Raw genomic sequence first — 24,436 nt, 5'->3', positions numbered from 1 at the left:
AAAATTGTGAACATGTGATAATAATCACGCAACTGGTAACTCTGATGCCTGTGCTCTATTTTCTTTTTTTGTGCAGAGATCGAACGGAATGTAGCCCATAACGTCTAATGAGGGACTTCACTTATCTGTCTCCGATGTGAGTAATACCTGAAATATTTTAACACGGAAACACCACACACCTCACTACCCATTTGAACGAAACCCTAATAAAGAAGTCAGGACTACAGCAGGAAGACCACCAAATATAGCCGAAAGTATTCACTGTTACTGTATGACAATGCAACTGTTATGACTTATTGTTTTGAATTGTTTCTGTGTAGCAAACATGGACCAACGACTCCTGGCACGTATACAATACTTTCACACATATATGATGAACATAGTGGGTCTACTGATAATGTAACTGACATATGGCATCGATTATTCTTTGTCTGTGCTTTTGAAAAAAACAAACCAATAAACAATGGTAAAAAAAACCTTCTAATGAGGGCCATAGTAGACAAACGGTACTATTGATCAATGTACATATTATAAAAAAAACTACTGTGTTTCCCAGGTTTTTGGTAAAGCCACCCAGCCTTACCCATTAAAAGGAACAATAACACACGCATAGCTCAATGAATGAGACAGTCGCCAGAGAAAACGGCCTAAAACACAATGATCTTAACACTTCAACAAAAAACTGAAACAAGCTCCGTTCTACAATTGCCATCTCAGAACAATGCAAACAGTTGACGAAACGCAGAGTGCAACAAGACCATCCCAATGACAGAATGTGGAATACAATAATATAACATCTCAATGCAAGTTCAAGAAAAAAAAATATTGAATCAAAATAACCTGAAATTAGGGAAGTATTCAATGTATATATACAGAATCAAGACGTTCCTATAAATGGTGTAAGGGAATCAGAGTATATAGACTAGAGCCGGTGTATCCAACCCAGCTGATCGTGAGCTAGCAGCAGCTCAGACACCTTCAGAATAGTTCGCCTTGAGTTCTTTTTTAAATAAGCAAAGCACAGGGTCACACTTTTCTTTTAAAGATAAGGGAAGGCTGTGTTCACTTTACCTTATTATCAGGCTGCAGCTAGCAGGGAATGATAATGAGCAGGGCTTAGTCAGATTTAGGGTCCAGGCTGGGGCATTGAGGTGAAGAACTGAAGCACTGAAGTATTTCAACTTTTAGGTTAAAGTCCTTTTCAACTCAATATTGGAGTGTGAGAACAAAATGATGCTACTGAATGTTTTTCAATGGGAGAAAATTAAAATCAAAAGTTACCTTAATGATTAACTCTTCTTTTTAATTTTCTCCCATTTTTAAGTGTCACATTTACAAGCAGGAGGCCTTTTGCTCCCAGTGACCAGTAGACACTGTGCCATATTTATGACTGAAAAATAGTTTTTTTTTAAATGGGTGAGATTTAAAGCAAAGATAACTTTTTCTATGAAACATAAAGGGCCTGATTACGAGTTTGGTGGTCGGCAAACCCAGCCGCCAGACCTGTGATGAGGAGACAGCAGCTTAGCTGGTAGTCTCCTCACCGGCCCTATTACAATGGGTGGAAACCAAGGTTCCCATCGGTCCACCCAGTGGGAAAAGTACAGCAGCATTGTTCCAGGCTCATAACTGAGTCGCCAGCAATGCTGCTGCACGCAAAGGTGCACCAGCACCCTTGAAATGTACACTGTCTACATAGCAAACAGTGCGCACTTCAAAAGTAATGGGCAGGGGGATCCCTGCACTGCCCATGCCTTAGGCATGGGCAGAACAGGCCCCCACGTGTGGCCCCGTACACTTATTCTCAGCCAGCCTTTTCATGGCAGTCATACCTCCATGAAAAGGCTGGCGGAGCTCAAGGCTGTAATCAGCAAGGCGGTGCTGACTTCAGCACCGCCCTGGCTGATTACAACCAAGACTGCTGTCAGCCCGTCAGGATCTGAGATACTCACGGAGACAGCGGTCAGTTGGAGGGTCTGCCCGCCAACCTTGTAATGTGGCCGTTGGACCGCCACAGCTGCGGCGGTCCGACCGCCACATCGAGGCTGGCGGCGTAATCGGGCCATAAGTCGTAATGTCTTTCTCCAATTTTAATTAAGCTAATTATGTCTTAACATTTTATGAAGCATGTTTCCTAACCTAAAATTCCTCCCATTTAAACAAATTTATTTTTCTGTTATAAATATGCCACCATGTCTACAGGCCCTGGGAGCAAGATGCCTGCTGTCTGTAAATGTGACACTTGTAAATGGAAGAAAAACGTAATGCTGAGTTTTATGGAATCAATATAAACAAAGTTAACTCTTCAGTTGAATTTAAAGACACAATGCCATTGCAAAAAAACTGCCCTTGTTTTAACTGGGAGAAATGTAAAGTGCAGAAAAATGTTTCATATCCTAGAGATTGGTGCAGAATATTTTTCTGCACTTTCAATTTCTCCAATTTAAAAAAATGGATGTATGTTTGTGTTATACATGTAACGGTGCCACATATGGAGAAAGGCATGTCCTGTGCCAAAGGTACCACCACACAGTTTCTCACTCATCTGTATACATATATCCCATTCATATGCACACACGTTCATATATCCCCAAGTACCATGCTCCAAATGACAGACATGGCAGCCCTGCCGTAGTGCTCCTAGTCAAAATATTTTGTTCAAACCATAATATCTGGCCCTATGCACATTAGGCTTTATGTCAATTAAGCAGTGCCTGGGGGCATCTGGTAACAATCCACAAGTTGCTTAGCCTTCAATAGCTCCCAATGATTTTCACAGATCAGAAGTAGGTCTCACTACAGAAAAGGTTGGAGACCTCTGGAATAGAGACATTACCAAAATAATTGAATCCTTAAAGCTGAGTAGTGTGCTGCATTAGAAGGGATTACCAGCACAGTGGCAAGAAGAGCTCCCCTGTGCTGACTATTACATTTTACCCTTTGTTTCACGACAATGAACTGCATGATCTGGAAAAATCTATTCATCATTGAAAGGTGGAATAATAAAACCATTATAGTGGAATAATAAAAACCAGTATATAAAAAAAGGAGTAGGAGTGAGACTCAGTTGTATGTATTCACTGCCTTACTGGACTGTGCAGATAAACTCTTTTCATGGATTCTACTCCAGGACTTTGCATCCTGGGCTACTGACAGTAATATGATACTCAATTAGCATGATGGCTTCCACCGGGGGTTTACAAGCTTCTCCATTCTTTTGCATGGAGAGTCACAAGGATGTGTAAGCCATTGCCACACAAATCGAAAAAAAGCATTCAGCCACTTATTAGTGGTGGAAAAATGATTGAAATATAAATTTTTATATTAAAAACATTAAGTGAAGTGGCAGGTTTACTAGTATTTTTTAACAACACTTGCCTTTCAGTTGTGACGTAAATTTTTTATATTATTTGTCAAGGAAACAAGAATAAATCATAACTAATCAAAGCACTCTAAACTACAGGCAGCTGCAATGCTACAGTGTCACATAAACACTTTATTAAGGCAATTTTACAATGGTGTTGGAAAATAAATCACCATTTATCTAGTCAGCCAAAGTCCTCACAGACCTGGTTGGCGGTATGCAGACAGCCTTTGAAACAGCTGATTGTGTCTTCGTGCAGAAGCTTGCCAACTGGGGCAGTTCATCTGCTTTCCTGGACCTCGTGAAGTGGTTAGAAGCTGCAAACTGATCATGAGCCTGTTAAGATTTCGGTGGGTCTTTCTCTAGGGAAATTGCCATTGAATACAGTTTAAAGCAGGGGTGTGTCCTCCCACCTCCTTGTTTTCTTGTATTTAGGTAATTTCCCCTTGGTTTAATCTACAGCTTGCGGTTTTCCAGCTACCACAAACCAGTCAGCATAGTGTTACGCACTAACAATAATGTTAAAATGGAGCAAATGTCAGGAAGTCTGTGATGTCACACATCTTGTTTGTAACTTATTGCGGGCTAAACATTCTGATTATAAAAAACAGCAAGCTTAAAATAAATGTATTTTACAAGCAGACGTACATCTGAATGGTGCCTGAGCCATGAACTCAGGTAAGCAGCAATAAAATATAAAGCCTGGCAATACATTCAGTATCCGTTTGCTGTGGTCTGCTCACTAAGAAATTGTAAGAGAAAGTGCACTTAATGTAATTACTGCCCTGATTAAATGTAATATACAATAAGGGCCTTTCTCTTTCCTGCCATTGCTTTGGGCACATACTGGTAAAGTAAATTGTATTATCTTACGTGGGTACGCTATATTGACGTCGTCCAATCCACATGATTAAGATTAACTAGAAATTGAATGCTGCAAATTTGCATTGCATTTCCCATCTTGTTCCGTGACCGTGGGCATTCCTTTTTGAGTTAGGTCTCTGCTAATTTAAAATGGACTCTGCATCTCCTGCTGGAATTCTGTAGCACATTTTTTAAGGCTGAAGATGATTTAGTTGCCTCACAGCGTATGAAAGACATATTTGAAAGCAATATGAACTGGGCATGTAGTATTTTATCAAGAATTACATTGTAATTTAAGAAATATAAGGTTTATCCCAATGGCACAGTATGTACATAAAGGGAGACTAAAGAGTTGTCTGCAGGCTTTAGCTTTGACTAAGATCATAAACACACTTCTGTTAAGAAAACAACTGTGATTTTAAGCCCAAAAAATGTACCTTTGGTTTAACTGGGTACACACTCTTTATTTCAGAATCCACTGTCTATAGCCTCACTGAAAATGAGCAGAGTCTTGCGCTCGTCAGCGGTCAGACTCAAAGGAGGTCAGACAGTCTGGATGCATACCTGTGTAGTTGGCATCTAAAGAGTTCTACTAAACTTGGCCACCTTTTGCAATCAATTTTAAAACAAAGCAGTCTATGAACTTTCATTCACTCAAACACATCTCTGTGTTCTCTGAAAGTGTGCCAAAAGCTCTTACTGCTGAACATTTTTCAAGAGATATACAAAAATTATATATTTTTTTATTTATGTCTGCGAATTTTGTTTTACCAGGAATGATTTGATAATGGCCCAAAATCTAATAACATTATTTAATAATTATAAAATGATATCTAACGAAATGCTTTCCCCAAAGTCGGGTACACGTGAAATTGTGCCTTTTAAAACAATATTAAATGATGGTCTAATTGGTCTGTCAGACAGTATGACCCACGCATAAAGTATGGGAAGATCCTGAAATCATGGAAGAACAGTCTGAAAACACTGAAAATGAACATAACATCAGGTATGAATAGCTCTTTTAGATAACACTGGAAAGCTATTCTTGAAACTGTTTGCTGTTATACTTGGAGAATTATGCACATTTGATAGAACTATTTAAATAAGCTCACACTGCATGGTTTATGCGTGGGTCTGAAGTTTAGTATTAGATAATGCAAACTATTTGATGAACAAAACATCTGTACCTTTATGGAAGATGTATATTTTGCAATCGATGTTTAAATGCTTAAAGCAGGTGCTAAATATATGTGTCAAACCCGCATGGAATTGAGAATTCTCTGTGGTCTTATGTTCAGAAAAATCGATCTCGCATGGTAATTCAAATTCCTTGGGTTTTTGCATGTAATTACTTGGTAATGGGGTGATCTTACCATGCAGTAACGGTACACTTGCATGCAGTTTTACAGTGGCCCAAGTACTGTGCAATTTGTAATAAGGACCATAATGTTAAGCCTTGTAGATGCAAGGGAAGCGTGTCCATTAATTGAGTGGAATGGGTTGATATTCTCTCTTGGCCTAGCCATTCATGACTATTGCACTGAGCTAAATAATAGTGCACATGATTGCCACTGCTCAATGGTGAACACATCTATACATTTGATCTTTATAAAAAGTGGGGTTGAGGATATTATATTACATTTCATATTATTATACTGGGATGTAACGTTTGTACAAAAATGTTATTACAAAATCCTAGTACTAAATAAATAAATAAATAAATACGCACATCAAAGGAATTTCATACATTCTAAACTCAGACAATTTTAAAGCAGTCGCACTGTTACCTACAAAAATGTAAACAATGAAGCCTCACGAGTGCTCTCAAACTACCACATTGAGGCTATGTGTGATTACCTGACGGCCTTTTGTCCCTGCAGATCCCTTGTGGTCACAGCCAGGCTCACCCTGTAAATAGAAATCCGGTAAGTACCGAACATGTTGTGTGTCCCAAATAGCTAAACTGATTCTGGGCAGCATTGCTTGCCAATCATGACATAGCCTAACCATCCGAAATGCCATCAATGAATGGCACTGCCCACAGCAAAACTCCTTTTGCAGAGAAGCGTTGCCTATCACGCAGCTCCCTTCCGGGCAGACATGCTCATCACAGAGTGCTAATCGTAAATCAGCCCTGCCCATCTCATACTTCCTTCACAGAACAGCTCCGAACGTTGTATTTATCCCTTTATGATGCAACCATGTCCATCACAAAGATTCTACAAGACAGCTCCCTTTATGACAGCAGCTTTGCAAATCACAGGGCTCACCTCAAAGCGACCATGCCTATTGTACAGATTCAGTGGTAGAGAAACCATGCCCATTGGAGCGTTCCCATTATGAAGCATAAGAGAGCTCTGTCACTGAGCCCATCCCACCTATCCTAAAGCTCATATTATGCCGCAAATCTTGCCCATCTCAATGGCCCCTTCATGGTCTCATTCCAACTCACCCTCTGCCCTCATGATGATAAGACTGTACTCACCATGACTCCCTCTGGCCCAACAGGTCCTGGATTACCCTTCTCTCCAACATCTCCTCTTTCCCCCTGTAATGTTGTTAAAAAACGTCATGATGAGAGGAATTTCTAGTATTAACATTACTGCACACATCATTGCAAAGGTAAAGCAAAGTATTGGCCTAACATATGCAAGCGGATGCACCAAAGATCAACATCAACTAGAGAAGGATTTCTCAGATCCAGGGGTTGCAACACCAGTTAATCAGATAGAGGGCCCGGTTTATGTGTTGGTGAAGAGAGAACTCCGTCGCAACAGCAATGGAGTTCCCTCCCCATCAACATATTATTATGGTCCACAAGCTCGATTTAGAAGCAGATGTACCATGGTTTGACAACGGCAGAGACTAACTACTGTGTCTCCACCATGGTCAAATCCCTCCAAAGACCCAAAGGAGTAAGGGTTGTTACAAGTTTGGCTATATGTCCGCCCATCTAATTTAGATGCGGACCTACAGCTGTTTTTCAATGCCCATCAGCGCCAGGAAAAAAACAGCGGTAAGAGGCATTGAAGAGAGCTGAATGAACCCCCTCCCCCGCCACAAGAGTAAACTCCCATGGAGAGGGTGGCACAGTATTTTTTTATTTTAGAAAATAAAGAACAAAAAAAGCACTTTGTAAGTTTGCTGTGTCAGGTGGACGGAGCAGTACAGCAAACTTGATATGAATCGCCATGAGGAAGGTTCCTCCCAATGCTAGAAATATCTACTAGGAAAGCGGATATTTCTAAATTTGGCTGCCAACACTTCCATTAGGGCAATGGAATAATTTACTCTGTCGCGCTGGCAGAGAGCGTGCTGCCGCTAAAACTTATATCAGGCTCAGAGTCAGCTCATGTGGTAAAATGATGAAACAAAACTTATAACCAATTCAAATGCTCAAAATGGAATAAGTAGTATCACCACCCCAGTGAACTTCATTAGTAAAGAAAACAGGCACTGGCTAAGCCACTGGGTCTGGCCTTTGCCAGTGTCATGCATAACTGTTTTTTAATGTAAGCCATTGCCCCAAGAATCGAAAAAACAAAATTCAGCCACTTGTTAGTGGTAGACAAATGTTTGTAATATAAATTTTAATATTAAAAAATTCAGTGAGGTGGAAGCTTCACAAATATTTTGTAATAACACTTGCCTTTCAGTTGTGGTATATATTTATACTATTATTTGTCAAGGAATCAAAATTAAATCATCACTAACCAAATTACTCAAATTGCAGGTAGCTGCAATGCTACAGTGTCCCTTAAACACTTTATTATAGCAATTTTACAATGGAGTTGGAAAATAAATCACCCTTTACCTAGTCACCAAAAGCGCAGGCAAAATAATCAGCCAGTGTTTAAAGTTAATATAAAAACTAAATAAAATAAAGAACACGTAAAGACCAGCTCTGTCATGGAAGAAAAAGGAAATTATTTTAAATGGATGTGATCAATATGCACAGGCTTTGTGCTGTCACTCAAAGTGAAGACAGCCAATGAGTAAGAAGGACTGACTCATGGTCTCATGCAAGTGGGCCGAAGCAAAGTGTGAATTACAATTTAATGAGCGAATAAACGAAGCCCTCGGACCAACAGCCCTTCACTGTATGTATTTATGTTATTTTGTGGGAAACAATAGTTAGGTGTAACAGCTAAAGCTGTCTCAAAGGTCAAACCTAAAAGGGTTCAAATCAATGAAAGTTTTTAGAAACATAGACCTAGAACATCTGCTGTCAACAGAGCATCACTGGAAGTATATATTGTGGGGAAAATGTTCTTTGTTCCTTACATGACCCCAAAGGAAGTGAAATGAATGGGAATAAAGACATCCACTTCTCTCAAGGACATAACTTAAGGACATCACTGTCTCTTGAGGAATGGATGGACTTTGCAGATCTTTGCTAATGTCTCTTTGTATCTTTTTAGATCTACAAGAACGGAGAGATCCCTGTAATATTAATAACTGCTAAATCTGCTGTGACTCAGACTTCGCTGACCTCATAACTTCTGATGATCGAAATGCAATCTCAATCACTGAAACCTGACTACCTCTGTCTGCTCTCCAGTCATAAAATTATTCCGAACGGAAATGGTACTCATTGCATTACCATCACGAAATTGGATTTAAGCCACCTCTAGCATTGATGCCACTGCCATAACTTAATTTGAGATCCTCTCCTAGTACCTTTTCTTGACTCCCACAAAATCTCCCCACTCTACTATAATGACAGATATTAGATCACATGCTCAAGTAATACATTCCACCTCCCACAAAAGGAGACAAAATAGTCCGTCTTCAAAATCCACCCAAACTTGCGTCTTCCCCAGCACTACTTAGGGTCCACAAACATCTAAAGCAACACACCCTACTTTGTGTTTGCACCAGCAGTGCCTTTTCTGCATACCATTCATTACCCCTGACTGGCCCTCACTACCTAATTATGCCATTCTAAGTCTCCTACAGAAGGCAACATATAACGGTCAAACTGTGGGCAATCAACTTGTCACTACATCATTCAGAAATCACTGAAATAACAAGCTCCAAAAAGCACTCATCACATTCACAAAATCTGCAACTGGACATTGGGTTTATTTAGTTTTATTACTATCATATTGTTTTCATTTTTCAAACTTCCCACCTCCGCCTGCACTAAGCTTTGATTGTCAAGCCTACCCCCCCTTGGAGAGTCAAGTGTGCAAAGGTAGTTGCTGATTATTAAACTAATGTGAAATAGCACCTTGACGCTACATGTCAGTACACATCATGGCTGCACTTCACCACTGGAATTCTCCAAGTCTTCGACACCACAGTGGAGAGCATCAATTCAGTTGATTTTGGTTGTATCAATTAGTTTGTAATAAAGACATTTACGTTAGTAATTCATTGTCAATGATTTGATAGTTTTATTTTTTTTAAATAAAATACATATGCGAAAAAACAAAAGAAATACAAACAGTAAAATCATAAACATATCGTAATTTTTTAAACAAGGCAGTATCTTACCAGTGCACACTTTTATGAACCATATATTTCCTAGGTCTTATCCCACCTTGAGCTAAGTCCAAATAAATGTCATTTTCTGTATCTGCACTAGCTCCATGAGGTGTGATGCAAGTTGGGTTCTAAAGGAAGTGGTCTGAAAGGGTTCAAGTGGGGTCATTGAGAACAGAAAAACATCTAAGTTCTGACTGGGGAATGAGGCTATATGTGCAAATAATTGTACATGTTGCGAGACAAAGATGGACAAAACAATCAGTCAACCAGCAGCCAAAAACAACTCTTAAAGTAACAGTATTTAACAACATATTACATATAGTGAGAGATGGAACTAGGACTATATGCTTAAATGGTGATTCTGGGTGGGTGGGTTCTCAATGCAAAATTGTTGTTTGTGAATCACAGTTAACCATTACCAAAGCATTCTTGTATTCATCTTAAACTAAATTTAAGTTTCTGATCCACTAGTTTCACACAAAACCTGCACTACTTTCTCAAAGATTTGTCTATTTCTTCCCTTTGATATAGGTGTAGTGCATTGTGTACTTGAGAGTTTGGAAAAAAGTTGCCCCATCTTCCTTTCATGATGTACCTACAACAAACCAATAGATTGTGTGCAGTGGCTTCATTGTATTTGCAAAGTCTACGTTTCTTGGCACAAGACAAACATTCTTCCATGCACACTCAAGTGCCAATACTGCAGGCTGCTGTAGTCAAAATCTGGAAAAAAGTATAACTGTAGGGAATAGTGGCTACCTCTGTCGGTCTGCATGTACAAATGTCTGCTCATTTTGGAGAATTGTTTTAGCAGACAAAGAGGAGTTAAGGGTAAGGTTTAAAATTACCTGTATACTTTTAACACATTAATTATAAACGTATTAGGGCCAATATGTTCTCATTTGTTTGCTGTTCATAATAGTTTGATAATGACTCATTTAAAGTGTACTATGTTCTCATATTATAATGCAGAAAAAGTTTTTCAAAACGTTTACTAATGGCATAACAAAGACAGATAGAGATATATAGCTGTCACTGCATGGTCAAGAGAAAGACTATTAGATTTGTTGGGGTTAAAACAAGGGAGCCAATAGAAGATAATGGTTGCCTTTCTGTACAATTGTCAGTACACAATAACAGCACTGATGCCTTGGCTTAAGGGTGATCAGACTGCATTGAATATCCGAGGTAGTACCAAGCTGCAGCTAAGGTGCAGGTCTGGTGCCAGTGTTCGTTTTCTGATCTAAAATTGAATACAAAAAGCTGCACCTATGATAAATAAGGTGATAATAAAGGTGTTATACAAACTATTATTTGATTATTAGATTTTTTGATTTGTCAGTGTATTGCCTGTGCCACTCTCTGCAAGGTGCTACAAATCCAAATATATAAAATTCAGTGAACATCCATCATCCCTTTGTTCCATCATTGGTTTACACATGTAACCTTTAAATATTCCAAAGTATCCATTACGAAGGGTAATGGTAGGGACTAGTCGGAACAGACTAACTTCGCCTCTGTAGCACAGCAGGAATGCCGCAATCCAAAACAGGCCGAACATAGAGGCAGGTATCAGACTGGTGTTAAAAAAACACATGGAATAACATTCGTAGAACTGAGGTGTTAGCATGATTTGCTTGGAACTCTTCACACACTGTGGTCACGAGAAAGGGGGGAGCTGCAATGGAAATCAATTTAATGTTTGCCTGCCTGTTCAGAAATCAATAAAAAACATCAGTTGAAATCATTTCCCACAATAATTATGTTCCAGTAATGTCTGCAGTCCGTCTCTTAGAAGTCTTATTCAGTCACTCCACAGCAATGTGTATGTTATGTGTATATTATTGGAACAATCATTGTGGAAACAATGGTGGTCATTTCAACATTGGTGGTAAAAACCACCTACCGCCACGGTGACGGCCGCCAAAATACCGCCACTGCGGCTACCATCCGTCCGCCAAATTATGAGCACTGCCGGACTTCCACCACAAGAAGGGCGGAAATCCAGTAGTTTTCATGGTGGCGGACGGTGGTAAGGTGGTGCTGCTACCACCAGCACCGCCACGCCAGTGAGACGTCGCCAGCCATATCATGACCTGTGATACGGCCTGGTAGAGGGTGTTTTGTGTGTGTGTGTCTGAGTGTGTGTATGAATGTCTGACTGTGTGTGTGAATGCGTCTGTATGTGTTGTTTGCGTGGGTGTATGCGTGTGAGTGAATGCATGTAATGGTGAAGTGAGTGCATGTCTGCATGTCAGTGTGATTGTATATAAGAATGTGTGCGAGCATGTCTGTAAGTATGCGTGCATGCCAGTGTGAGTGATTCGGTGTATGTCTGCGTGTGTGTGCGTGTATGGGGGTGTGGGTGTGTGTGAAGATCGGAGTGGGTTGGGGGAGTTTGGATGGAGGGCGGTGGGGGGAGTCTGGTGAGTGGGGAATGTGCCTACCAGTGCCAGGGAAAGAATTCCCTGTCACCAGTAGGGCCGACCGCCATGGTTTTCGTGGTGTGGCTAATGCCACGAAAACCATGGTGGTAGGCAGGCTCATAATGTCCTGGCGGTACTATGCCAGCCGCTGGGCTGGAAATTGATATCTCCTGCAGCTGATACCGCCGTGGTGGTATGAGTGGAGAATTGGCGGGTTGGCTGCAGCCAACCCGCCATTCTCATAATGTGGCGGTATGTAACGCCAGCCTGTTGGCGGTACTACCGCCACATTAACACTTTCTCCGCCGGGGTCATAATGACCACCAATGCATCCATCAAGAAATGTTGTACAGCGGTTAAATTAGTTTCAATAGTTTTTTTAACTTAAAATCAAAAATCAGAAAAACGTGCAAAGCCTACAAAGGTGGATGTCCTCTCACAGGGCCATGATATGTGGTAGATCCACAAAACAGACAGAGGCTCTTCAAAGCCTCTTGTAAGGGCAGTTAACAGAAGCTTCCATGGCTTGGCTTGGCAAACAAGCATGTCCATATGGGTCTGTGTCTTAAAGGACAACAAGTCCACAAACACAACTGAGGAGATAACCTGTTGTGTTTTTTTTTTAATTACCTGCTACCTTTTTGGTACCTCAGTGGTTGTGTACCATGGTAAGAATCAGGGTGATCCCTAGTGTATACATCTATGTTCTGTTTGAAATACACACACATATATATATATATATATATATATATATATATATATATATATATATATATATATATATATATATATATATATATATATATATATATATATATATATATATATAGGGAAAATGTCACTTACCCAGTGTACATCTGTTAGTGGCATTTAGTGCTGCAGATTCACATGCTATGCATATCTCTTCCGACATCTAGTGTTGGGCTCGGAGTGTTACAAGTTGTTTTTCTTCGAAAAAGTCTTTTCGGAGTCACGGGATCGAGTGACTCCTCCTCTCGGTAACAGTGCGCGTGGTCATCGACTCCAGTGTTAGATTGTTTTCTCGCAAAGGGTGAAGGAAGGAGTGATAGAGTATAAGAATACAAAGAGATGTCCATGCAAATGCACATGTATATACACATGTACAAATGCTAAACTTAAACGACTACAGGCTTCCAGGGAAGAGGAAGGGTGCATGTGAATCTGCAGCACTACATGCCACGAACAGATGTACACTGAGTAAGTGACATTTTCCATTCGATGGCAGGTATAGCTGCAGATACACACGCTATGTCTAGACTACAAAGCAGTTAGTCCTCCCAAAAAAAGCAGTGGCTAGCCTGTAGGAGTTGAAGTTGTTTGAAATAGTGTTCTTAAGACAGATTGACCTACAGAGGCTTGTTGCTGTGAAAAAACATCAACACAGTAGTGTTTCTAAATGTATGAAGAGTTGACCATGTGGCTGCTTTACATATTTCAACCATTAGTATGTTTCCTAAAAATGCCATTGAAGCACCTTTCTTTCTTGTAGAATGTGCTTTAGGAGTGATCAAAAGTTGTCTTTTTGCTTTGATATAGCATGTTTGTATGCATCTAACAATCCATCTGGCTACACCTTGTTTTGATAAAGGATTGCCTTTATGTGGTTGTTGGAAAGCAACGTAAAGTTGCTTTGTTTTCCTAAAATCTTTAGTTCTGTCTATTTAGTACATAAGAGCTCTTTTGAGATTAGGGTATGAAGAGATCTTTCTGCTACAGAGTCTGGCTGAGGAAAGAAGAATGGCAATTTCACTGTTTGGTTGATGTGAAAAGGAGATACTGCTTTTGGTAGAAATGTTGTATTTGTTCTAAGTACAACTTTATGTTTGTGCACTTGAAAAAAAGGTTCTCCAAGAGTGAATGCTTGTATCTCACTAACTCTTCTCAAAGAAGTAATAGCTTCAAGGAAGGCGACCTTCCATGTTAAAAATTGAATTTGACAAGAGTGCATGGGTTCAAAAGGTGGTCCCATGAGTCTAGTAAGTACAATATTTAAATTCCACGATGGAACAGGTGGTGTTCTATGTGGAATAATGAATTTTAATCCTTCCATGAAGGCTTTATTAACAGGAACTCTGAATAGAGAAGTATGTTGAATAGTCTGTAAGTATGCAGATATTACAGTAAGGTGAATTTTGATGGATGAGAAAGCCAAATTTGATTTTTGCAAATGAAGTAAATAGCATACAATATCTTGTATAGATGCTGTAAGTGGATCAGTGTTTTTAGATTGACAGTAGAAGACAAATCTTTTCCACTTGTTTGTGTAGCACTGTCTAGTAGTAGGTTTAAGTGCTTGTTTAATTACTTCCATACATTCTGGGGGAAGTTTTAGGTAACCGAATTCTATGACTTCAGGCGCCAAATCGCTAGATTGAAAGCATTGGGGTTTGGATGCCTGATTTGACCTTTGTTCTGTGTTAACAAATCTGGTCTGTTTGGGAGTTTGGAATGAGGTACTACAGACAGATCTAGGAGTGTTGTGTACCAATGCTGGCGTGCCCATGTTGGTGCTATGAGAATCATGGTGAGTGATGTTTGACGTAGTTTGCTGACCAGAAAGGGAAGGAGTGGGGGGGGGTGAAGCGTAAGCAAATATCCCTGACCAATTGATCCTTAGAGCATTGCCTTTGGATAGAGGATGTGGGTGTCTGGATGCAAAGTTTAGGCATTTTGCGTTTTCACTTGTTGGGAATAGATCTATCTTTGGTGTTCCCCACTTTTGAAAGTACTTTTGAACTACTTGGTAGTGAATCTCCCATTCGTGTGTCTGTTGATGATGTTGGCTTAGGAGATCTGCCAGCTGATTGTCTATCCCTGGAATGTATTGTGCTAAGTGAGAGATAGTGTGCACAGAGTCCAAGGGTTCCCCTTAGAGGTTGTTAGTGGCAAAATTAGAAAAGTCTAATGCTCTATTTTGTGGTTGTGTGATCGAGCAGTAGGCTTATCAGAGGGTAGTGTTAAGCATTTGTTGTACACACACAGGCAATAAATGAGGAACACACACTCTAAGACTTAACTCTTAATTTATTTTAAAACGACAACATTCAAGAGTTGAGGTAAGTACATAAAATGCAAGATACTTCACACAGGTAAGTATGGCACTTTGAATTAAAGCAGTAGTACACACAGGTTAGGTTAAAATGGCAATAAGCTATTTTAAAAGTGGACACTGCAAAAAATCAACAGTTCCTGAGGGAGGTAAGTTTGGTTAAGTTTCTCAGGTAAGTAAAGCACTTACACAGTCAGCCTCCTGGGCATAGGCAGCCCACTGTTGGGGGTTCAAGGCAACCCCAAAGCCACAGCACCAGCAGCACAGGGCCGGCGAGGTGCAGAGGTCAAAGGAGGGCCCAAAACACATAGGCGTCTATGAAGAACAGGGGTGCTCCAGTTCCAGTCTGCTAGCAGGTAAGTACCTGCGTCCTCAGGGAGCAGACCAGGGGGGGTTTGTAGAGCACTGGGGGGGGGGGGGACACAAATAGGCACACAAAACACACCCTCAGCGGCACAGGGGCGGGCGGGTGCACTGTGCAAAGTAGGCGTCAAGTTTGCTATTCAAAGCAATGGAGGGACCCGGGGGTCACTTAGGCGATGCAGGCAGGGCACAGGGGGGCTTCTCGGGCCAGCCACCAACTGGGTCTTGGGGCCGCCTGCTGGTCACTCCTACACTGGAAGGTGGTTCCTCTTGGTCCTGGGGGCTGCAGGTGCAGTGCTTGGTCCAGCCATTGAGTTCCTTGTTACCAGGCAGTCGTGGTCAGGGGGAGCCTCTGGATCCTCTCTGCAGACGTCGCTGTAGGGGTGCAGGGGGTCGACTCAGGGTACTCACGTCATCGGAGTCCTCTCTGCGGTGTTTGTTCTCTGGAGCTCGAGCCGGGGGGCATCGGGTGCAGAGTAAGAAGTCTCACGCTTCCGACAGGAAGAGAGAGTTATTTGGAAGTTGCTAAAAAGTTGAAAAGTTGTTGCTGTTTTTGAACAGTGCCGCTGTTGTCAGGAGTTTCTTGGTCTTTCGGGTTCAGGGCAGTCCTCCGAGTCCTCAGAGGTTGCGGGTCCCTGTCGGATGCGTTGCTGTGCAGGTTCTTTGAGTCTGGAGACAGGCCGGTAGGGCGGGGGCCAAGTCAGTTGTCATCTCCGTCGTCTCTGCGGGGCTTTCTGGTCAGCAGTCCTTCTTCTTGTTGTAGGCTGCAGGAATCTGCTTTCCTGGCGTCAGGGTCGTCCCTAAATACTAAATTTAGGGGTGTGTTTAGGTCTGGGGGCAGTAGCCAATGGCTACTGTCCTTGAGGGTGGCTACTCCCTCTTTGTGCTTCCTCTCTGAGGGGAGGGGGGTACTTTCCTATTCCTATTGGGGGAATCCTCCAAAACCAAGATGGAGGATTTCTAAAGTCAGGGGTCACCTCAGCTCAGGGCAGCTTAGGGACAGTCCTGCCTGGTGGGTGACTCCTCCTTGTTTTCCTCATTATCTCCTCCAGCACTGCTGCCAAATGTGGGGGCAGTGGCCAGAGGGGCGGGCATATCCACTAACTGGGATGCCCTGGGGTGCTGTAACAAAAGGTATGAGCCTTTGAGGCTCACTGCCATGTGTGACAGTTCCTGCAGGGGGAGGTGTTAAGCACCTCCACCCAGTACAGGGTTTGTTCCTGGCCACATAGTGATAAAGGCACTCACCCCAGGTGGCCAGAAACTCATCTGGTTGTGGCAGGCCGGCAGAAAATGGTCAGCATAGCACTAGGAGTCGGACTGGTATTCATGGGACATCTCTAAGATGTCCTCTGGGTGTATTTTACAATAAATCCCACACTGGCATCAGTGTGAATTCATTGTGCTGAGAAGTTTGATACCAAACTTCCCAGATTTCAGTGTAGCCATCATGGAACTGTGGAGTTTGTGTTTGACAAACTCCCAGACCATATACACTTTATGGCTACCCTGCACTTACAATGTCTAAGGTTTTGCTTAGACACTGTAGCGGCATAGTGCTCATGCACTTATGCCCTCACCTGTGGTATAGTTCACCCTGCCTTAGGGCTGTAAGGCCTGCTAGAGGGGTGACTTACCTATGCCACAGGCAGTGAGAGGTGGGCATGGCACTCTGAGGGGCGTGCCAGGTCAACTTAGTCTTTTTCGCCCCACTAGGACACACAAGCTGTGAGGCAGTGTGCATGTGCTGAGTGAGGAGTCCCCAGGGTGGCATAAGACATGCTGAAGCCCTTAGAGACCTTCCCTTGCCACAGGGCCCTTGGTACCAGAGCTACCATTTACAAGGGACTTATCTGTGTGCCAGGGCTGTGCCAATTGTGGGAACAAAGGTACAGTTTAGGGAAAGAACACTGGTGCTGGGGCCTGGTTAGCAGGGTCCCAGCACACTTTCAATCATAACTGGCATCAACAAAAGGCAAAACGTTAGGGGGTAACCATGCCAAGGAAGGCATTTCCTTACAGTCTGTTTTTATCAGAACAATCTTGTGTTTTAGAAGGGGTTGAAACGATTTTAGGGCAAGGAACACAGCTAATAATTCTAAATGGGTCATGTGAAAAATGTTCTGTTTCGAATCCCATTACCCTTGAATGGTGAGGCTGTTGAGATGAGCTCCCGACCTATCATTGATGCATCTGTTGTTCTGACAGGATAGATAGATTTAGAGATCTGAGGTCTAGGATGGGTCTGAGAGTGCCATCCTTTTTGGGAATAAGGAAGTATAGTGAGTATACTCCTGTTCCTTGTTGCGAATGTGGGACCAATTCTATTGCTTATTTTAGTAGTAGCGATTGCACTTCTTGTTGTAATAGAACATTGTGTTTTGAGGACAGCCTGTGCTAAAATCGGGGAATGTTTGGAGGGGTAGAAATTAATTCTAGGCAATAGCCATTATGGATAATTGACAACACCCAATGGTCTGTGGTGATATTTTGCCAATGGGAGTGGAATTGCTGTAGTCTTCCCCCCACAGGAGAAGTGTGGGGTTGAGGGATGGTAAATAAGTCACTGTTTAGATGGTGTAGTGGCTTGTTTTGAGGTTTGGAAATTCCCCACGTTTCTAAAATATTGGCCTCTGTAAGACCCTCTAAATCCCCCTCTCTGGTATTGATGCTGCTGTTGTCCTTGCTTTGCCTGGGAGGTAGAAGCCTCGGTGGATTGTTGTTTGAATCCTCCCCTAAATTGTTGCCTGCGAAAGGAGCCTCTATATGGTGTTGTGTATAATGCTCCCATTGCTTTGGCAGTGTCTGAGTCTTTCCTCAGTTTTTCTCTGGTCATATTGACCTCAGGACCAAACAAATGTTTCTTGTCAAAAGGCATGTTGAGTAGTGCCTGTTGGATTTCTAGATTAAAACCAGAAGAACGCAGCCTACTTATAGTAATGGCAGCATTGACACTAGATGTCGGAAGAGCTATGCATAGCATGTGTATCTGCAGCTACACATGCCATCAAACATATATATACCCTATTGGTGGTTGCCAGAAGGTATTTAAAGCTAGGACTGTGTTACCATTGAAAAATTGCCTATATTTTAGGTGTCATTTGATGAATCTTCACAAAATTTCCTGAATAAAGATGTTCCCATGAATCTTGTTGTACATGGGACGTTTTGGGGTGATCCCACCAGCAGGGACCGAGAAAAAGAGGGGAGGGTCCAAAAAGTGCATTTCCCATTATAATTCCCACAGGGTTTTTAGACACGACTACAGCTCGAACTGCTAGAAGGAATTACTCCAGATTTGGCAGGAAGGTAGCTCTTGGTCCAGAAAGAATGCTTTTTGTCAGTCTAGACATTCAATGAGTCCAGAGAACTCCAACATGAACTTCCAAAAGTGAAAAAGAGAAATGGGTTAAAACGTGTTAAAGAAGGATGTATCAAAGATTCAAGTGAGACATAAATTTAAAATGAAGGTAGGCCTGTGTTACCAAATTCTGTGTTGTCTGTAATGGCCCCACATTTTCATGGCCCTACTCAGTGTGGGAGGGATGGGATGATTCCCACATTTCAAAAGTACTGGTTTAATCCCCATTTCAGATCCAAGGCTGAAGATTTGTGTCAAAGATGCATTGCATGGAAACAGCTAAATGCCAGTAAGAAAACAATGGTGGCCATCAGTCACATAGGAAAGTTTTATGGCCCAGTCAATCACATGTAATTGGACTTTGTGGAGATGCCGGTCTGTAACAGATTGACATATATCTTAGTTGTAGTGTCTCTTTTCTCCAGGTGGTTAAAGGCATACCTAAATAGAGAAAGTGATCTTCTCACTGTAGGTAAACACTCAAATTATAGTCCTGCAAATCAATCAGAAAATTCACTGTAGCTATAGACCAGAAGCATTAGGGTTTGCTGAACAAGTTAATGGTACGTTGAAATAAAGGATGGCAAAGGTGTGTGCCTCCACCTTACTCAAATGGTCCAATGCACGGCCACTTGTCTTGATGAGCCTCAAAAGAAAACTCCAGATATAAGAACAGGACACTCCCCCCAAGGAGTGTTGATGGGGAGAGGCATGAGATTCCCTTCTGTCCCTGCAACAGCACTTGTAAATATCACAGATGACATTTCTGTTGAGTACTTTAAGGGACTGGCTGATGTAGCATGTTCTTTCTCTTGTCTGGCTGACTTAATGACACCATCAAAGGGGCAGAATCAGTGCACCAGTCTCAACCCTGGTAACTGGTTTATGTGAAACAACATGTTTGCAAGACTTGTCTAAAGCCTCACGGGAAGGGATTGCAGGGGAGTGGAGAATCAGCAGAAGTAGTAGAATGGAGCAAGTGTGAACAACTTAATTAAGTTTTAATTGGGAGAGAATTTCTTTTTGAGGTGGTTCATTATATGTGTGGAAAGAGCCCATAGCTTAAATTCCCCCATAACTGGGTGAGAATCTTCTATTGATCTCTAGTATTTTCCTGTGTTTATAATGTAGATGAGATCAGGAGTGATAAAAGTGTGAGAACAGTTCTGGCCAGATGTTAGAAGATGTATTTGGTGCTCTGATTCCTTCCATTGGAGTGGCTTTAAATGACGTAAAGATTAGAAAGTTATCTACATTAGTATATCGGTTGGCTACTAATACGGCTGGTGCACTAACAAGTATAAAAATTAACGGTTGTGCGCTCTATGGCATGTAAAATCGGCTTGGTTTAGATACTGCTTGCTTACTGTTACAAGTACAACAATGTTGCACTTTTGTGCCAGGCCAAATTAATCAAATAAAAAAACATGCTGCAAACATTACTAACATTACAAATAAGGTAAAAGCTTTGGAAGAACAAGGTACATGGGAGGCAGCTGGATAATGGTTTTGAGTAATTGGTGAACCGTTATCAAAGGTTGGCGAATGGCTTGAAAATGTAGGTGTAAGTATTCTTGGTGAAATAATAACACTGTTAGTAATTGCTTTAATTTGCGTATTTGGTAGTACCTTTTATTAAAACGTTTAGGATTCACTTTAAGAAAGGGTTAATTCCTGGCTGTAAAAGGAAGGTGTCAGCAACGAACTGAAGAACCAGAAACAGGGAAGAGTACAAGATGGAAGATCTCAAGGGCAACAAGTAAGATGGAAAGAAGGAGTAGGACGAATCCACACCAAAGAAGTTGAAATCAGCATAAAGTAAAGAGTAAACAGGACTTAGGGCTCGATTTATCTCTTTTCGGTATAGGTACTCACTGTCAACACTGACATACTACCTATATCACCAAAATAAGGGTCAGCCCGTCCCTTTTAGATGATACGTTTCGATATGGCGGTGACTACTTCGTCCCTCCCACAGCCAAACCTCTCCAACGACCCAACGGAATAAGAGGCATCAGAGAAATGTCTATATGCCAGACCACTCACTTACGATGGGCAGACGTATAGACATTTTTCTACTTTCCATAACTGCCAGGGAAACCTTTTGTATTAACAATTTAGGTGCCTGAAAGGCACCAGGGATAGGAACTGCCTTTATGTCAATCTGTTGGATAATGCTGCAAATGTGAGGTCAGAAACAGTATCGGTCTCTCCCTAGTGTGATTGCTTCAAACCATGTGACACATGCAGAATTGTACTGACTGCATGACTTTCACTGTAAGATGCATTACAAAAAAAGCCCCTTCTTGGGGGTGCTGGGCTCATTTTCCCTTGACTTAAAGGCGGCAGCAATGCCATCTTCTGACCTCTGATTTATAACTTTGAGCTGAACTATATATGCCTGTGCTTATTCATTTCCTGCATTTCATTCTGCACTTCATGCTATTTCTCGATTTAAATGACTCTGGATGTTCATACAAATGCATTCTACCAATAATCAGAAGTTCATTTTAATTTTTTAACATGGCTCAACCATTTAATATTGTGGACACTGAACATATTTAGGCAGTTGTTGATCAACAGTTGAGTGAGAGGAGCTTCATGTCTGGACCAGACAGAAGGCATGATTAGTGCAAACCTTGTAATGTCTCCCAAGTATTGCACCCCTAATTCTTCACAAATTGTTAAAGGTAGGGCACTTTTTGGGCTCAGGGTGGGTCTCTCTTGGAACTCACCACCAGCCGTGGTGAGGGTATGGGGACAGGGTATCCCTAACCTGCTCTCTATGTCATCTTTTCTTGAGATAAGTATAACTTTAACTGCTGAGATTCTATGGATGTGTGTGTGTAAATTGAGATACCCAATTATAATGTCCCAGTAAGCTTTGTTTTTTTGTGAATTTGTAAGTTTTTTTACTTCTATTTCTTAACTACAATGTCCCTGTAACCTTTGTTTTTTTTCAGTGAATATCTAAGTTTTTTTAACGTAAAGTAGTATTTAATTACTATACGTTAATCAAACCTCTGTGGCTCACAGCCTTAAGCCATGCACAGAGGGGGTTGGCAACAGGGCCAGGTCTGTGGCCAAAGCCCAGCACTCAGTCAACCATCCACATGCAGAGAATCCCACGCTATAGTTCTGTGAGTGGGTGTGTGAGAGACCGTATCTGACTGGGTGTGTGTGATTGAGTGGGTGTGTGAATGGGTGTGTGACTGTGGTAGTGGTGTGTGGGTCTGAATGAGTGAGTGTGTGAACTGGTATGAGAGTGTGTAAATTCGTCTGAGTGGGGGTCTGAGTGGATGTGTAAGTGTATAAGAGGCTGTGTGGGTCTGTGAGTGGGTGTGGTAGTGGTCTGTGGGTCGGTGAGTGGGTTTGTGAGTGTATGAATGGGTGTGTGAGTGGCTGTGCGGGTCTGTGAGAGGGTGTAGTAATGGTTTCATGGATGTGAGGGTCTGCATGAATGAGTGTGTGAGTGAGTGTGTGTGGGAAAGAGTCTGTAAGAGGGTGTTTTTTATTTTTATTTATCGTGGTCCGGATCCACAGATTTGAGGTAAATTCACGTGGGGGGCCACGATGAAAGCACCAAAAGATCCGCAGATACTCGTGTGCCCCAAAAAAACATTTTTGGGCACTTTCCTGCCAGTGAGGGGTCTGAGTGGATGTGTAAGTGTATAAGAGGCTGTGTGGGTCTGTGAGTGGGTGTGATAGTGGTCTGTGGGTCGGTGAGTGGGTTCGTGAGTGTATGAATGGGTGAGTGAGTGGCTGTGCGGGTCTGTGAGAGGGTGTGGTAATGGTTTCATGGATGTGAGGGTCTGCATGAATGAGTGTGTGAGTGAGTGGGAAAGAGTCTGTGAGAAGGTGTTTTTTTTTTTGATTTATCGAGGTCCGGATCCACAGATTTGAGGCAAATTCACATGAGGGGCCACGATGAAAGCAACAAAAGATCCGCAGATACTCACGTGCCCCAAAAAAACATTTTTGGGCAATATCCTGCCAATGAGGGGTCCCTCAGAGACCCAATCAATCACTCCCATGGGGTCAGGATACCTCTGATCCTGACCTCTTATATCCTATTTTATCCTTATTCTCCTTCTTCGAACGAGTGCCAAGAGACAAAATGGTGGCTGCAACTTTTCTCCCAGGTTGCGGCCAGCCGATCACCGCACTGCTATTGGCACATGGATCTGCGGATCCACTGCTGTGGATCTCCATTGCTAGGGATACATACATCTTTTTTCTTTAATAACACCAAAACTACTGAACAAATTTACACAACATGACAAAGGGCTCATTCTGGACTAAGATCTACTTTACTGCCAAATTTGGTATCATTCCATTTAGCGGTTCGGTCTGCATTTATGTCTAAAATCCCTATTGAAAATTGCCTGGGGAAACTTGTTTTAGGATCCCCCTTTCTCCCGGTCCCTACTTGACGAATCAACCCTAAACTTTCCAGACAGTAGCTGACATGAGTGGAAACTAGTTTTGAAAATTTTATGAAGATTCATCAAACAACGTCAAAGTTATCAGCAAAACAAAAAACACTTTTCCTATTGAAACTGAATCATAACTACTACCTACTGGTGACTGCCAGTAGGTAATATATAACATATATTTATTTATATCTGTGACTATGTACTTCAACAAGGCACAACGAAGTCTGAATCTTTTGGTATACACTGCAGATAGCAGTAGCCTATCAATCATATGTGTACAAGGAGCATTTGTATATGGTCACATCTGTAATATATGTTTTTGGATGAGAATATGCTACAGATCTATGATATGTACTTCTGGTGGCAGTACACTCAGAGACCTATGGTATGTAAAGTAGCTTACAGTACATTGCAAACCTGATGGTATATACATTTAGAGATTTTTAGACCTGACAGCCTTACGGTGATCATCCCTCAACGTTTTGCCTGGCTCCCTCCATTTGTCTGACCCTGTTTTTGCTGGTTTTTTGACTCTGCACAACTCTATCTGGGCATAAAGTCTTTGCTTTAAGATTTCAATTTGATGCCAAACCAAGAAAATTCTGCACAGCGCTTAATGCTTTAGGTGCTTACCTATTGTTCTTAATGACACCTGAGATCAGGTGAAGCATGGAACTTTCCATATTCTGTTATTACTGTGCCTTCCCAGGTGGGGACAGGCCACTTTCATACCCACTCCAGTGCCTTTCTATATAAGAGATTTTGCACACAATGGACAAGTGAAATCAACCCTATATTCCATATTCACCACATTACACCAGCTGGGGACAAGACTCTTTCATGTCCATGGCCTGCCTTGGTTTAAACAAGAGACTTCAGCCTTAGTGATGGAGAGAAGTCTGCCCATATTGCTTACTCACCACACCTCACCAGAAGAACACAAGGCACTTTAATGCAAACTTCCTGCTTCTGTCTGTTTAAGAGGTTTCAGAGTCAGCACTAGAGTGACTTCAATCCATATTCCTTGTTCACCGCACCTTACAGTTGGGAGAACAGACATCT

The 24,436-nt window shown here is 41.8% G+C and overlaps 1 protein-coding gene across 2 annotated transcripts in view; it reads right to left on the bottom strand.

Moving 5' to 3' along the window:
- LOC138265860 (collagen alpha-4(VI) chain-like) overlaps positions 1 to 24,436 on the bottom strand; it is a 946,529-nt gene that overhangs the window by 261,393 nt on the left and 660,700 nt on the right. For both annotated transcript variants that reach the window (XM_069213964.1, XM_069213965.1), the window contains 2 exons: positions 6,714 to 6,776; positions 6,086 to 6,136 (listed from right to left, as the gene is read on the bottom strand). In XM_069213964.1, coding sequence (XP_069070065.1) covers positions 6,086 to 6,136; positions 6,714 to 6,776 — 114 coding nt within the window. The remainder of the gene's footprint in view (positions 1 to 6,085; positions 6,137 to 6,713; positions 6,777 to 24,436) is intronic.

This window comes from Pleurodeles waltl, chromosome 11, assembly GCF_031143425.1.
Source record: "Pleurodeles waltl isolate 20211129_DDA chromosome 11, aPleWal1.hap1.20221129, whole genome shotgun sequence".
NCBI lineage: Eukaryota > Metazoa > Chordata > Amphibia > Caudata > Salamandridae > Pleurodeles > Pleurodeles waltl.
The sequence above is the reverse complement of the archived record's forward strand: the minus strand, read 5'-3'. Positions and strand labels throughout refer to the sequence as shown.